Consider the following 17,140-nt stretch of genomic DNA (forward strand, 5'->3'; position numbering starts at 1 on the left):
TGGATCCCCACAACCTCATTAGTATTGTGCTATAAAGGGAGGGACTATTTAGTCCACAAGGTAGCATTAAAAGCACAAATGAATACGGACACTTCCTCATCATCAACATGCACCAGCACCAGTGGCATAAACAAACACTTTTTAACAGTTAACAGTTTTTAAAGCTCCGGACACACGAGAACTGAATTCTGAATTACAGTAAAAGAATTGAGCTGTTCATGGAATAATCCTTGACCGTTATGCTGCTTAAAAACATAAGCCTACCAATAATGAACTACATGGGAAAATATCAATACACGGCGTTCAGTGGCTCGTAACTATCGCTTGCTAATATGAGAAACATCGTCGGCTCCATTCCGCTCAACTGTCTGTTGCTTAGTAATGCCACTGATCATGCATTTTGGTCCACATTCAGCTGATGTAGTGAGCTACAGTGTTTACTATTTATCATGAGTGCACTGTGGAAGATTACTGTGTAGTGGCTTCAAAATCATGCTCGAATTCCACTTTACGATTCGGACATTCGGGGAAAAACGTCCGCCACACTCAATAGTGCCCTAAAACATAAACAGGGAGCCATTATATGTCACAGCCCATGTTTTCTTACTGTGGAGCTAAAGTATCGTCTTTCTAACTGTTGAGGTGTCGTGTCATTGTCATATCAAAGGATTCTCTTACAATATTTTCAATGAATTTGTTTATTGCTTAGCATAAACTACATCTTTGCTTCTTCTGTCCATTCTCTACACACTGCAATTCCAGACTCTGGTCTTTGTTGTATCCTGTACATTCTGGTTGGGATGCTGCCATCTAGCACATACGTTCACATCATTTGCAGGTGTGTTGATGCCAGTATACATTTGCAGTTTGCAGCAGTATAATTTGACCTGTTCATGTTTGTGCTAAGTCCAACTACCAACCTACATGTTTCATACCAGTGCATTCATTCAGCCCATACAGTGGGATGTGCTGTTTTTACTGACTGTTGCTAAGAAAACTAGCCACTGGGAATCATGATCAGGCCACTGCCATGCCTTCAGTCTTAGAAAGCTCTGGTAGGAGCTATTGGAAAACTAATAAACATTACTGGCACTAGTCGTTAAGATAAGTGTGGGAAAAAATCTATGACCCAAAAAAAAGGGTCTTTGTTGTTTATCAGGTTCATCATCCACTAAAAATGAGCGAAATCTAACCTTTAACTACGACTCAAAGGAAGGAAAAGCATCCAAATTGCCAATAACTCTGAAGGGGTCATTGCAAAACACTGCAGTAAGTATATCTATTATGGAGGTGTTTAATTAGCAGCCGAGTTTAACGGCAAGCTCTGTGTTCACAAGCAGTGCGGAAAGTCTCATAACTGAGCTCGGAGTTCAGCAGGAACGCCTGCAATAAGAGATGAGTTACATCCATCTCAGTCAGAGCGGAGTTGGGGCTTAAAGAGCCACACCCACAGCATAAAGTGCTTTGATATTCCACTTCACTGAAGACAAGCTACTCAATGGGAGATTAATTACAGGCCTGAGCTAAAAGTACATCACACTCCATTAAACAAGTTCTTTGATTCAGCTACCGGCATGGCAGCGGTGCGTTCTGGAAACCTCTGTGAGGAAAGATAAGGTACATTATCGATGTAATCATAGATATTAACCCCTCTCAGCAGGGTACGTTTACAGCCTGTGCACTGCGGCGCGATAGGCAAAGCGCTAGAGCTCAAACAGCACTGTAAGCAGCTTAGCTGTGAACAAACTGAAAATCTACATTCACAGTTCACATATTCACTTTAGATACTGTGGATGTGGCCTTAACATAACGATAACCTTAATGCTCATTTCTCACACAGATGTGCCAATGCGCGCACACACAGCTCGTCTAGGCCCTGTACAGAGGTACTACCAATAGAATTGGACTCTCTGGAGTCCCCCTCCCCTAGAATTGAGCTGTGGAGCAGTAAGAAACTGAACTCCAACTAATACTTTTGGGGTGAGATGGGGAGTTGGGGATGAGGTAGGGTAAGCTAGTAGAAGGCCTTCTTCCCTGGACAGTAGAAACAGTTACTCCAACAAAAGCAGGATAAACTATGTTCTTAGTACCCTTGCTTTCAGAAGAAACAAAGAATGAGGAGGTATCCCAATACTTCTGTCCATACCATGGTGTATATCCTGTATATAACAATTCATATGCACAATATATTGCATGCATTATATCTCATAGTGCAGTAAATGCAGAATAAACAATGCATTCAGTGTATTGCACTGTAACGTAATGCACTAAATGTATGCATTACTATATTCTACTCTAATACACGCCTGTGCATTAACATTACCATAAACGTGTTGAGACTACAGCGGAGATGAAAGCATTTAAACAAGGTGGTACAAAGCAATTCATGTGCCAGGTATTGAACTACGTAGGGTATGAAAGTATTTACAATACATATGTTGCATAATACAATGCCTTATAGTTCCATTTCAGTGCATTTCTGATCAAAATCAATAAATCTAGCTCATCAAATGACCAATAAAATACAGAACTACAGTTGAGATAAAAAAAAATCACTTTTTTAATCTCAACTGCAGACTTAACTACAACCAGTACAGTGATATTTAAAACCGCATGCGAACCGTCATTTCTACTACAACTTGGTTTCAAACACGTTTCAGCCAATCAGTTCCAGAATAACCGAGAGCAAGGAGAAGGCAGGAGTTTCTGAGCCGCAGGATTTCAGCAGCATGAGCCTCTGTTCTAGCTATATTAGTCAGCCCGGTGACGTCCATGACACCAGCCTCCAACACGTGCTAAAAATACAGCGGCCCACGCAATTAGTCTCTCTCGCCCACGCCTCCTCCTACCCTCACTTCATAAAACATTTACACACAAGGCTTCTTTTTTATTATTATTATCATTCCGAGTAGCAAGAGAGGAGCTTAGGAAAGGGTTACAGTGCCGCAACATTGCAGACCAGAGCTGCAAAACTAATGCAAAAACTGGAAGACTGAATGCATGTACAAGAATGCTTGCACAAGGCAGTCTAGAGCTAAACAAACTAGGCAAACCGAGCACTCTGGCAGCCATTAGAGACACTAGAACTAAGAATCAGGATCAGAATTCATTGTTTTTCAACCTCTCTTTATCTCCATTAGAATATGTTATTGTTAGTGTGTCTTTTGTGATTATACTGTATGTACTGTGAATGGACAGAACTAAAATTCTCCAGATGCAATCATCAGGTCAGCAGCTTCAGGTAATGTTCACATCAACCATCATAAAGGAGAACAAATGTGATTTCCGTGATTTTGAGTGTGGCATGATTGTGCTGATCTCCTTGGATTTTCAGCACAACCGTCTTTAGAGTTTAATGAGAATGCTTCAATAAATAAATAAAAAAAGAGAGAGGCCAGACTCTGAAGCTGACAGAAAGGCTACAGTAACTCAGAAGTGTGGTGAGCAGAAAAGCATCTCAATATACACAACATGGATAAACTCTACGGTGGCTTCCACCTCCGTCAGCCAAGACCACAAAGCTGAGGCTGCAGTGGACACGTTCCAGAAACACTTACTTACTGCCGAAGACTGGGTAAGCATATTCTGGTCTGAAGAATCCTGAAGAATTTCTGATGCACACAGATGGCAGGGTCAGAATGTGGTGCCAACAACATGAACCCATGGACCCAACCTGCCTTGTGTCAACAGTCCAGGCTGGTGGAGGTGGTGTGATGGTGTAATGGTGTAATGGAACTTTTTGGATCTGTTAATACTTATCAATTACCACTTGAATGCCACAGACTATTTGAGTTTTGCTGCTGACCATGTGCATCCCTTCATGGTCACAATTGACCCCTCATCTAGCGGCTACCTCCAGCATGATAACTCCCCAGGTCATATAGCTAAAGTCATCTCAAAATGGTTTCATGAACATAATGATGAGTTAGGTGTTCTTCAGTGACCTGCTCAGTAACCAGATGTGATCCCAGCAGAACACCTCTGGAATGTGGTAGAACGAGAGAGAACATTTTAAGACTTTTTATACACAAGAAAATCTCCCATAGTTTCCATTTGGGCCCTTCAAAACTGGCAGCAGTCACAGAAGCTAGACAAAGCTACAGAACATTGAAGACATGCTAAAACAACATTTGCCAACCGAATAACAGTATTTCAGCTCTCAGAGCTCCTTCAGAGTTCGCCCAGAGACTACTATGGCATGGACCAGTGCTGGTTCGCAAGTTCACAAATCAAGATATGTCCGGTATAACAACAGTGGGCTTCATACTTTTTGTAGTATGCTATATACTACTGTTTAATACCACTGGACCGTGCATGGATCGTGCACGTCTAACTGTCTGTCACTATACTGGACGTGCAACCATGCACTGATTTTACCTGACTCAAATGGGTACATCATTTCTAGTAAAATAAGTAAAATACAAATAAACTAGTTGTCAGAAACATGCAACAAATTTAGAGCTTTACCAACTGCCGAATTAGTGCTGAAATAAGGGTTCATGAAAGAGAAGGGTCTTCAGAGAGCAACTCGAATGTTCAGACACCCAGGGGGAAGTTTGTTACCCCACCTTGGCGCCAGGACAGAGCCTAGGTGCTGGTCTTCCATCAGTCTACTACAGGACTGTAGGTCAAGCCAGACTGTATTTAAAGCTCAAAGGGCTCTTGGCACGAATCTGGTTTTGAACACGGTCATCAGGTAAGGAGGGGCTGGTCCATTTCTGGCTTTGTAGGCCAGGTTTAAAATCTTATGCGTGCGGCTACAGGAAGCCAGTGAGAGTATAAAAGTGAGAGAACACAATAGAGGTGTGGTTTCTGGTGCTTATTAAATAATAAAAAAAATAATATTAGAAACTAGAAAAGTACATTTCTTATATTTCTTACATTTCTTAGTTGCTAGGCTGTTGCTATGTGGTTGCTAAGGTGAAACTGTTAGATGGTTACTATAGTGTTATTTGATTGCTATGGTATTCTAGGTGGTTTCCATGAAGTTGTTTAGTGATTGCTAGGTGGTTGCTACAGTATTGCTAGGTAGTTAATATCGCACCACATATTAGCTCATATTCATGTGGGGGGAAAAAAGAAATCTTGTTATGATGCTGCCAGGTGGTTTCTATGATGTTGCTAAGTGGTTACTTAAGTTATTAAGTTGGTAGATAGTCGCTATTGTGTTGTTAAGTGATTGCCTGGAACACCATAGCAACCACCTGGGAAATCACAGCAAATACTATGGTGTCACAAAATGGTTGCTGCAGTACCTCATGCCGTTGGTTATGTGTTACTAGTCTGTATGTTTCATTGCCACACAAGAAGAATGCACCCTAGTCATACCTAAGGGTTAACAATCTTAAAGATTTGTTGCTATGGTGTTGCTAAGTATTTGATTAGCAATTATCATTACTATTGCATTGCAAGGTGATTGCTATGGTTCGCTGGTTGGTAGGTAGGTAGGTAGGTAGGTAGATAGATAGATAGATAGATAGATAGATAGATAGATGGATAGATGGATAGATAGATGGATAGATGGATAGATATTGCTACATTTTGACTAATTCTCTGTTCCACACCGTGACTGAACTCCAATGACAGTGAAGAGTGGGAATACTGTGGGTTTAAGCAGCATGTGCAGGTTTCCCTGCTCTCCCAGTCTCTGCTGGAGTTAAATGCTACATGGAGCGTGCGCAGAGCCATTAGCGGGCTCGCTGAACGTCCGCTTGTTTTCTCCCTTTAATTGGTGACTCCCTTAACCTGAGCCGGTGGAAAATGAAAGCACAGATGTGCTTACACAGTACACATGTGCTAGGGGAGCGCAGCTACATTTCACCTACGTAAGTAATTGACAGAAACCCACCCGTGACTTCACCAAGGGGATGTGTGTTTATTAAACAACCAGAGTCATGTAGCACAAGAAAACAAGAGCCTGGGAGACATGCACGTTTGGTTTTATTGTGTGGTGGAACAGTATAGATTGCAGTGGTGTGTTTAAGGTAGGGCTGCAAATGCATTGTTGTAGCACGGATGCGGATTCGACTGTATTCATCATGGACAGTATATAATAGTGGACAGTACGTCCACCACCACTGTGACACTGGTAAAGAAATACTGGATGTATTATTTTTTTTTCTTTAAAAGTTTCCTTTCTGCTCCACTTACTTACATGGAAATGGGCGGGGTTAAAAGTTGTACTGCGGCCAGCCACCAGAGGGCATTACAGATATATTCATATTCCTTTTTGGAAATGTAATCAAACTGGAATTTTGTATTACAAGTCAATTACAATACTGGTTAATACAGTGTAAATGAACAAATTGCAGTGTTTATGTTCAGGATGGAGAACTCTGTGTGTGTGTGTGTGTGTGTGTTTGTGTGCATCAGGCTGCAGTGTTGAGGTGCACAAAGCCCCTGAAGTACAGCTTTGGGTTTGTGTGGTTTCATTATGGAAAGCCTAATCCAGAAGGAAGGCCCTGAGCCGAGCGGATCTGCACATGCTTGAAAAGGTTGCTGGAATCACCACCGGCCTGCTACCTGCACCCGCCCCCCCCCCCCAATTCCTAGTCCTTTACCTTCTTCCCTCTCTCTCTCTCTATCTCTCTCTCTCCCCCCTCATGTGTTTATTTACTGAAGCTGTCTGGCCAAGGATGGCTCTTTAATTTCCTCTGGGAGAGACACACGGCTGCTCCAGAGAGAAAGAGAGATATAGAGAGATAGATAGAGATAGAGATAGAGAGAGAGAGAGAGAGAGAGAGAGAGAGAGAGAGAGAGAGAGAGAGCAAAGCAGAGAAAAAGGGAGGAAGAGAACAAAAAGAACAAAGCAAAGAGACAGAAAGAGAGAGAAGAGCAAAGCAGAAAAAAAGAGTGTGAGAGCAAGAGAGAGGGAGAGGGGAAAGCAAAGCAGAGTGAGAGACCCAAACACTGAAAAAAAAACAAGGCAGACTGAGAGAGAGAGCAAAAAGAACAAAGCAGAAAAAGACAGGAAAAGAAAGAGCATAAAGAAAGAGCAGACACCTCTTAGAGCTTTCTCCTCAGGTGTAAGGAAGTGTGTGTGGTGTCAGGCTGCAGTCAGTAGAATGTGTGTGTGTGTGTGCGCGCACACATTTGGGCTGTAGTAAGCAGTAGAGACACACTGAGCCCTACATCTCTCCCTGAGGAACCTTTACTACTTCTATACCTCAGCTTCCAGTCCACCTCACAGTGTGCCCCACTCTCTCATCAACACACTGGACCAACACATTTCCATGTAGCAGAGGGGCCACAAGTCCCTTCTTCCCCTTCAACCCCTTCACCTGCAAGGGCCTGTAAGTCTTGTTTGTTATTGTTATAGGAGGCACATATTAGTGTCACAGTAGTACCTAAATCATTTCTATTGGTATTTAATGATGAGCTTTATGAGTGATAACAGAATAATAAGACTGCATTTCAATGCCAAGTCAGTTCACACTTTGACATGTTGAGTTGTAGACCTCAAAATCAAGCTTACATTTGAAAAAAGAATGAGAGACATTTATTCTTTTCCTCTCATTCTTTGCCAAGGCTTCAAGCATGCTGGCACGATCATTGCTGACCCCTCTTACCCAGGACATCACCTCTTCCAACCACTTCCTTCTGGGAAATGGCTCTTTAAAGGGTCTATCAAAGCCAGCACAACTAGACAAGCTAACAGCTTTTTTCTCCAGAGCTGTGACCCTTATTATCCGCAGTGGACCCCTCACACTTTAAACAGAACTACACAACCTTTACTGTGATCCAGAACTCCATTATGTGCCATAAAGGCCCCACAGTAGAGATCTGCATATGCCCAGATTCACTTTATACATGTCATACATGTTTTTACATGTTATATATGGGTGTACTGGAACTGGACTGAAACTGATGGACCCTGCCTTAAACCTCTGACACACCAAGGCACCGTTTTGCCATTGGTAAGCATCAATTCCTAATCGTCTGTAGTCTATGTGGTGCGGTAAAGTGAGAAAACCTCACTTTCAGAAGCACACACTGAAGAAATAGCCCGTGCAAATTTGATCACTGCATTTTTTGAACAACTGTGAATGAGCACCTTACTTTATAAGAAGGTGATCATCAGTTGGTCTAGTGATAATTCACCTTTGTGAGTTTGGTGAGTCTGAGCCCTGAGATTACTGAGAGTTTTCTGAGAGGTATAAGAAGCTGTCATGTGACCAATATTCTACACCTGTGGTGTTCATTAGGGCGCACATTTGGTTTCAGTGATAGTATTCCCCAAAACTGCTGTCTGCAGCGTTCTTAAACTCCACTGTCTCGCCTCGCTTAATAAGTGTGAACTGAGCTAAGCCAGGCTGGCACAGAGTAGCACCCTTCTAACTGTAGCTTAATGGGAACACACAGTTACACCGGACATAAATGACCCTTGCACTTGAGCTAGTGTCTCACCTTTCCATCTCCTACGAGGGGAATAGAGAAGACATACTCCAGCTGGAAAACCACGCTGAAGGCCGGGTGCCTCATCATCTTTAGCTCCACACTGCCACGCAGCATCAGGACAGAGCCAGTGGAGGGGCTGTGGAGATAAGACAGCAGTCAGTTGTCGGCACATTCATGATCAACGCTCAGAACACAAGAGACCAGCCTAGAACTGTTTGATGTTATTACTATTAGTATTGATGCAGTGCCCCGATTCATGCAAGCCTGGAATATCGTAATGGGCCTGATAGCTCATGCCTGGACATCGTAAGTGGGGTTCATTGATCAAATTGTAAAAAGATACACTAAACAGGTTAGACATATGAGATCATTTACACTACCATTTAAATGTTCTGAATTTTTTGTTATTATAAAAATGCTATTGTTTCACAGTATGGTACAATGAGACCAAGTTCCATTGTTACTTCATATCCAGAATAAAATCTCATCTGTTTCTGTCCTTTTTGTCCTTATTTCTGGTGCTCTCTGACTGACGACCCCTGACCTCAAGACACTAGACTCCAGAGTCTAGAGTCCAGACCTCAAGATTATTGAATGCATTTGGGATTACTTGGATGGTAAGAAGCAGCAAATGCTCCAATTTCTAAAATTAAACTTGGGAGGCATTAAATATGTTTTTTTCAGATTTTCTCTTGATGCTGAATAATGAGTAATTCTGCAATTCTCAAATTAAGGGTGGTCTCTCTCTGCAATAATAATATTGCTATATATAGTGTAGATTTAAATGAATTAAGTTTTTGATGTTTTCCTCTTTTAGAAACAAACGGCAAGCTATGTAATAATTCAGCATATACTCTAATTGTACCTTTATAAAAAATCCTGCTCTAAGATTTGATCCTCACATTTAAAAAAGTCAGGCATGCTGGATACTAATTTTTTTATTTTCCTCTCAATAGCATACAGCTCAGTCTCAGTCTCAGTTTTGGAATCATCTACAGCTTCATTCATCATTCTAGACCCACCTAAAAGTTCATCTCAATGAACACTTGTTTTCTATTACTGGAAACAATGATTTAAAAAATTTCAATATGCTTCAGCAGTGATTCCACACTCCCGAATGGAAGTATATATAAAGGGTGACTTTACACAATCACAACAAAAGAGGAAGTCAGTCTAAACTTCACGAAACTGATTTAAAAGGTCATTTTTTTATTCAGCTGCAGTTAAAAAAAGACACTATTCCGCTAATCTCCCTTGTTCAGGCATGTACATTAAACACGGCTTTAACAAATTAAATGTCGCAGAGAGGACCAAACTCGTTAGCAGCTAATCGAGCCCAGCGTGGAGCGTGCTGTACGAGAGATCACAGGGCTGTACAGGGCTAGCATTATGCTGCTAAATAACCACTCTATACTAATGAGAAAAATAATTGACTCACACATCGACTGGAAGCCTCCTGAAAGAGTCCAGTGTGTGAAGGTCTAGTACTGGCACAGCGGCCTTATTCAGTGGGACCTCAGAGACAGTATTTTCCCCACCACACTGTCTTAACTCTTTCAATCGCAAAAATATTATTTAGTATTAGGGGGTAAAAATGCAGGGCAATGAGGGTGTAGAGAAAATCACATGTCCAAATGTCTGATATGCCAAATATAACATTCCTAAACACATAATATACCAAATATAACATGTCTAAATGTCTGATATACCAAATATAACATTTATGCAAATGATGACTGAAAAAAAAGTAATGGTATGGATATGGTCCTTTTAACACCTCTGGCAACATCTTTTGAATTATTTGTATATCTTGAGTCCGAATTTTACATTAATACTATTAATAATACTAATAAATTAATTCAGTGTAATTGTGCATGAAATTACCCGTTTCTGATTTGCACAGAATGCAAATAAATAAAATCTAAATGTCTGATGCCAAATATAACATTCCTAAACATATAATATACCAAATATAACATGTCTAAATGTCTGATATACCAAATATAGCAGATCTACGCGACTGACATACCAAATATAAGTCTTATTGCCTGATATGTAAAATCTCTGACATACCAAATATGACATGCCAAAACGTCTCAAATAACAAATTTGACATGTCTTAATGGCTGACATACCTAAATTTAACTTTGCCTTTAACCACGACTTCATCAGGACCTCTACACTGTAACAGGAATATAACCGAATAAACATTCAAATACAAACTCAGAGGGTACACTGTGTAGTTTCCAGTTACTGATTGACAGAAAACAACTTCTGTACCTCTGATTCAAACCCACTCCACATCAGCCATGAGCTCCAGATAAACTCAACATAAACTCGGTTTGCCTTTTAAAACGTGCTCTTGTGCGTATGTGGATGCTTCTGAAACTTCTTTTCCCGTCTTCTTACCAATATGAACTGAAACTACAGAAACGTCCGTGAATTACTTGGTAACCATTTGCTTTAGTATATCCTGTGGAGTCCCACAGGGTTCTATTTTGGAGTCTATGTAAAACGTATGTTAATTATCACAGTAATGAACTGATGAGAGTGACGAATTGTAGACTTACATACAGGGTCAGAGGGGTACAGGGTCTCATCCCAAGGTATAAAGATAAATTGGTCATATAAAAATCAATAAGTCTGACCGTTTTTGTTACATGAACCCACATAACATCATATGAAAGCCTAAGCCTAAGGCAGAAAAGATAAAATGTCAAAAGTAAAAAAAAAGTAAGTAAAGTAAGTAAAAAGTAGTGGTTGGGATATGGTCCCTTAAACATCTCTGGCAACTTCGTTTGAATTCTTTTTATATCTTGGGAGTCCATATTTTACATTATTACTGTAAGTTTTCAATTAGTTCAGTGTAATTGTGCATGAAATCGCCCGTTTTAGATTTGCACAGCATGCAAAATAAACAAATAAATAAATAATCTAACATTTTTCTCAGTGGACATTATTAGTCATTCCAGAGTGCTTCAAGACCCACTTGAAGAGGTTTATTGAAATGAATTAAATGTGTATTGAATTCTGATTTGCGAAGACTCTCAAGCACTTCTGCATGTCTCTCTACAGAAATCTACTTTAGAAAGGCATTGACCAGTCCTATCCACAGACCCAAATACACACATACAGCACTTGGGGTCATTGTTTTAATGCACTCTTAGAAACCAGTTTGAGACTCCCACTGTCCTGCATGTGTGTTTCTGTAGGAGTGTGAATGTCCTGTTGTAAAATGCAGTATGTGTGAGCTGTAATTATGCAGAAACAAGCTGCTTCCCTCCATGCACTGGCCATATCGTGCCTGTCTTCTGCAGAAGACACGGACATGCTGGCAATGTATCCTGTCCTGACCCTTTATGGGGTATTTCTTCACAGTATGTGCAAGAGTGTTTGAAATGAGACTTATAATTAAACAAGCTGCTTTTGCTACTGTGCCTTTAGGGCTGATGTATATAAACAACCCCTGATCTAATTGGCTTTTCTGATGAAAGAATGGGGTTAAACTTTGAAAGTCAAAGACAATGTAAAATGTATTGATTTTTGTTGTGACGTTATAAAACGATAAATTCAAACAGAATTTAAAGACAAACAGACTAGAGTTTTAATGGAGTGCATACACATTATCATATGGCTCCACCCCTTGGGACAGGGAGTTACTGCACATGGCCTCAGGGTATGTGCTCTTTTGTTTGTTTGGACTCTGCACCTCACCTGGAGTGATGAAAATACTCACCTACTCCTTGCAGGAGCACAGCTTGCCTTTTGTGTTTTCTTGGCTGTATGCAGCCTTTATGGTGTGCTTAATCTGGCAGTGTAATGCTGGTACTGTATCTTTTGAGTTGTTTTCTCTAGTCCAGAGTTTTCACGAGTATGTATTTGACCATTTGCTATATTTGTGCTATATTATGTATGAATAGTAAGTGTATTACTTTGATTGTAGTTTTACAATCCTGTTTACAACCCTGTTATTTTTGCTTCAAATTTCTTTTTATGTTGGAAATAATTCATGATAATTCACCACGGTGGCTCACAGGCGTCGCATAGCCTAGCCTAGCATAGCACAGTTCAACAGTGTAAAAATAATTTTTTATAATTATTCTGAGGTCTTACTGGATAGTGTATCTGTCCTCTCTGGGTCCCCTCTGGGTCCTCTTGGCATGGTGTGCGGTTAGCTAGCCAGTTGTCTAGGTTAGCTTGTAGCCTAGATCCCACTTACTTCAGCTGCCCCACACAGATACCCTCAGAGATATTTTCACTGGTTGGACCTTAGCCGGAAGGCAGTGCATTAACTAAGTAGCTGTTGTGTTAACCTTCAAAAAGGCCTTTGCTAGTGGGCCGGGTTTACGTACATTTTGAGAGTGAGAGTCAAGACACTTACACAAGTGGATTTTTTCATGTACTGAACTCTCATTGTTCAACTATGTGACTGAAAACAGTGTTGCATCCCCATCTTATGTACCTTAAAGTGTATTAATGACTGGGGCTTTTGGGTCCCCTTAGATAAAGCATGTCTGCACTACTGCGCTACCATTAAAGTTTCACACATTCCAAACATAAAAAAAAAAAGAGAGATAAGAAAACTGTTTTGCCATGATATGGGCCCTTTAAAGACCAAAGATGAAACTCTCAGCATGGTTCCGTTTCTTCAAGGTACAACAAGTCCCCTAGCCACGAAAGAAGAAAAAAAAGCCGACATCAAACCTAGGAGGATCTAAAACACTTGTAGTTTTAAAGCGAGCACTGGTCAAACCTGCCAGCGCTTTGCTTTTTGGGTCCATACAAAGACCGAAACGAAACACCTGTTCTTTTTAAATTGGGTACGCAGGCACAGGCGCACAAGAGGAAAGGGAATTAGGAGCCCGCCGCTTTAAAGTTTGACACAATCGGCGCTACTACACGTCTGAAGTGTGGTGCAGAAATCTATTAATTCCTCTATAAAACACCTGTCATGCCTCCATCATGCATTACAGTCTGGTGCAGTTAATTTGCTCCCAACAGTCTGCTATCACTTTCCGTTCACACGCTTGCGCACACACACACACACACAGATTCATGAAGACACTGGCAGTGTTGAGTGGTAAAAAGTTTTCACTAATTAAACACATTCGCTCTCACAGAACTGTCTGTGGCTCCTCTCTGTCAGTGTCTGTGCTGAAGCTGGAGCTGAAGCTGAAGCTAGTCTTAAATGACACCAGCATGTGATTGCTCGTACATTAGCGGTTAGCTGCAACACGTTCTGCGTGAACTATGAAATCTCGCACGTCACACACAGCTAGGCGTCGCAACCCAAAAACAGCTGTGACAGACGGCATAAGGTAGATGTCAGCCCCCCCCACCCCCATCTTTCGCTTTCTCATTCCGTCTCCATCTGGCTTTAAATATAGCCCTGTTTCCAGGCACGATCGGTGCAGGGGGAGCCGTATGAAAGCCAGAAGTTCAGCGCTCCGTGCTTGACTTCCTCGCCCCTTGGCATTTCTGCCGGCCTGACGTACAGCGCGAGCTAATGAAGCAGACCTTAAAGCGAGAGGGAGGACTGTGGTGGGCAGCTCAGGGGATACTCATCTGGCCAAAGTGAAAAAGAAAAGCTGTTTAGGTTTAAGTGATGAAATATTTAGCGCTTGTGGAGAAGGTGTGTAAGTCACATCAAATCCATATTTGATACGACTTATAAGATGGGATAAATAAAAGATAGAGGCATAGAAAACTTAAGGGCAGGGGAGACAAGAGTTTCCAGGCAGTGGATGGGAGGAAGGATCAGCAAGTCTAGAGAATCGTGGGTTAAGATGGTGTGTTAATAGGTCATCCAGATCAAAATCAAGAGGCGGAATCAGTAATCTATGAAATTATAGTCATTATACAGTTCCAAGACACACAGAGTGAGAAGTAAGGGTGTGGTTAAGGTGTGGGTATGAAATGAGGAAAAGGCATGTACCTTATGGTGATTTTAATTTTAGATGCAGGATAATAGTGAACAGGAATATCATTAAGGTATGAGGGAGTGGTAATCCAAGCAGGTAAGGAGCCCAGAGGTTATGGATTGATGCTATATATATATATATATATATATATATATTCCATGCAAATTACTTTTAGCACCCACCAAATAGGCCCAGCACTTTTGCTTACATACAGTATGTCTCCGTTGATTGCATTACATACAGTGAGTCCAAGAAGTATTTGATCCCTTGCTGATTTTCTTCGTTGGCCCACTAATAAAGACATGATCATTCTATACTTTTAATGGTAGATGTATTCTTACATGGAGAGACAGAATATTAAAAAGAAAATCCAGAAAATAAATCTAAGGAATATATATTAATTGATTTGTATTTCATGGAGTGAAATAAGTATTTGATCCCTTAGTATTCATTAGCAGTTCTGGCTTTTACAGACCAGTTAGACACTCCCAATCAACTTGTTACCTGACCTGAAGCCACCTGTTCTCACTAATCACTTGTGTGAAAAACACCTGTCCACAGAATCAGACAGATCACACAGATTTCAAGTCTCCAACATGGGTAAAACCAAAGAGCTGTCACAGGACCTCAGAGTCAGAATTGTTGACCTTCACAAAGCTGGAATGGGCTACAAAAAGATTAGTAAGGTGTTGGATGTGAAAGTAACAACTATTGGTGCAATTATCAGAAAGTTTAAAGAGTATAACATGACAATCAACAGACCTCGGCCCGGTGCTCCAAAGAAGATTTCGCCTCGTGGGGTGGCAATGATGCTGAGAACAGTCAGAAATCGTCCTGCAACCACTCGGCAGGAGTTAGCAAATGACCTGAAGGCAGCTGGGACCACAGTTTGCAAGGAAACAATTGGCAACACTTTGCGCAACAATGGATTCACATCCTGCAGTGCCCGAAAGGTACCCCTGCTGAAGAGAGCACATGTGGAGGCGCGCCTCAAGTATGCCAATGATCATTTGAAAGATGAACCAAGTTATTGGGAGAAGGTTTTGTGGTCAGACGAGACCAAAATTGAACTTTTTGGCCTCAACTCCACCCGCCATGTGTGGAGGAAGAAAAATGCTGCCTATGACCCCAAGAACACTGTGCCCACCGTCAAGCATGGAGGTGGAAGCATAATGTTTTGGGGGTGTTTCTCTGCCAAGGGTACAGGGCTACTTCACCGCATCACTGGGAAGATGGATGGAGCCATGTACCGCACAATCCTGAGGGACAACCTCCTCCCCTCTGCCAGGGATCTGAAAATGGGCCGTGGTTGGGTCTTCCAACATGATAACGACCCTAAACATACAGCAAAGGCAACAAAGGATTGGCTCAAGAAAAATCACATTAAGGTCATGGAGTGGCCCAGCCAGTCGCCAGACCTCAATCCGATCGAAAATCTATGGAGGGAGCTGAAGGTCAGAGTTGCCAAGCGACAGCCCACCAACCTTCATGATTTAGAGAGGATCTGCAAAGAAGAGTGGGCCAAAATTCCCCCTGGTGTGTGTGCTAAACTTGTGGTTAACTACAACAAACGTCTCACCGCTGTGCTTGCAAACAAAGGCTTTGCCACTAAGTATTGAGTGTGTTTGGCAAGAGGGATCAAATACTTATTTTCCTCATTGAAATACAAATTAATTAAAATATATTCTTTAAAATTATATTCTGGATTTTTGTCTTGATATTCTGTCTCTCCATGTTAGAATATATCTACCATTAAAAGTGCAGAAGGATAGTGTCTTTATTAGTGGGCAAACAAAGAAAATCAGCAAGGGATCAAATACTTCTTGGACTCACTGTACATTGCAGCCATAAAGGAAAATAGATTATCCTACTTCCTAACGTTGACATTACCATGCCATAAACATTCTGGGTGTCACATGCTACTATAAATGATAATGATAGTTTTAGATTTCAGTCTAGTAACAACAGTGTCATGATACCATACATGATAACAGTCATAGACATCTGATGATGGTTTCAATTACTGGTAATAGTAATATGACTAGTGCCATGGCACGTAAATGACCTGTTTATGTCAATGATACCAAAACAGATCAGGCTATCTAATGTATAGTAGAGTGTTCTCCAAATAGGCTGTGTGCAACATCTTGCGTGTACTGTACAGACCTCAGTAGTTTTGTAGTCTGCAACATGTCCAAACCACATACTGTTTAAACTATCACACCTATAAAAATTACAAATAAGTACAGGTGTTTCTACCAATTAAGGCTTGATCACACTGACTAAATTTAAAAGCTGGATCTCTGGCTGGTTTCTAGTAGAAACTCTAGGCCTGAGCTCTACTTCTTTTGTTATTCCTTATTGTCCTCTCATTCTTCATTCTTCTATTTAAGTTCCAAAATTATGCCCCTTAAACAAACCCATTTTCACACTAACACATTTTATTTTAGCACAAAATGAGCAAGTACACTCAAAATAAAGGTGCAACAAAGGTTTTTTGCGCTACGTCACAAAAGAACTAGGTTTGGTTCTGTAAAAGAGATGTGAAGGGTCACCAATTTAAAAGATTCTCCAAATTGAATGTAAGCCTAACATAGATAGGTTAGGTTTAAGGTTAGGATTTAGGGGTAAGGTTAAGGTAAGGGTTACATTCGACAGACAGTCATTTACATTCAACTCAGAGTTCAGTTACATTTAATACCTATGCAGTTGAATGTTAGTTGAATTTCAAGTGAGAATCTATAATGAGGCATCTATAATGGACCATCAAACTAAAATGCCACGAATAGTCATCTTCAGAGCATTGTTATAGCTGTACTTTA

At 41.0% G+C, this 17,140-nt stretch overlaps 1 protein-coding gene across 4 annotated transcripts in view; it reads right to left on the bottom strand.

The window, feature by feature from the left end:
• The window catches only part of nphp4 (nephronophthisis 4), a 207,082-nt gene that overhangs the window by 120,139 nt on the left and 69,803 nt on the right, over nt 1-17,140 (bottom strand). For all 4 annotated transcript variants that reach the window (XM_072681571.1, XM_072681570.1, XM_072681573.1 and 1 more), the window contains one exon: nt 8,407-8,533. In XM_072681571.1, coding sequence (XP_072537672.1) covers nt 8,407-8,533 — 127 coding nt within the window. The remainder of the gene's footprint in view (nt 1-8,406; nt 8,534-17,140) is intronic.

This window comes from Salminus brasiliensis, chromosome 6 (genome assembly GCF_030463535.1).
Source record: "Salminus brasiliensis chromosome 6, fSalBra1.hap2, whole genome shotgun sequence".
Lineage (NCBI taxonomy): Eukaryota > Metazoa > Chordata > Actinopteri > Characiformes > Bryconidae > Salminus > Salminus brasiliensis.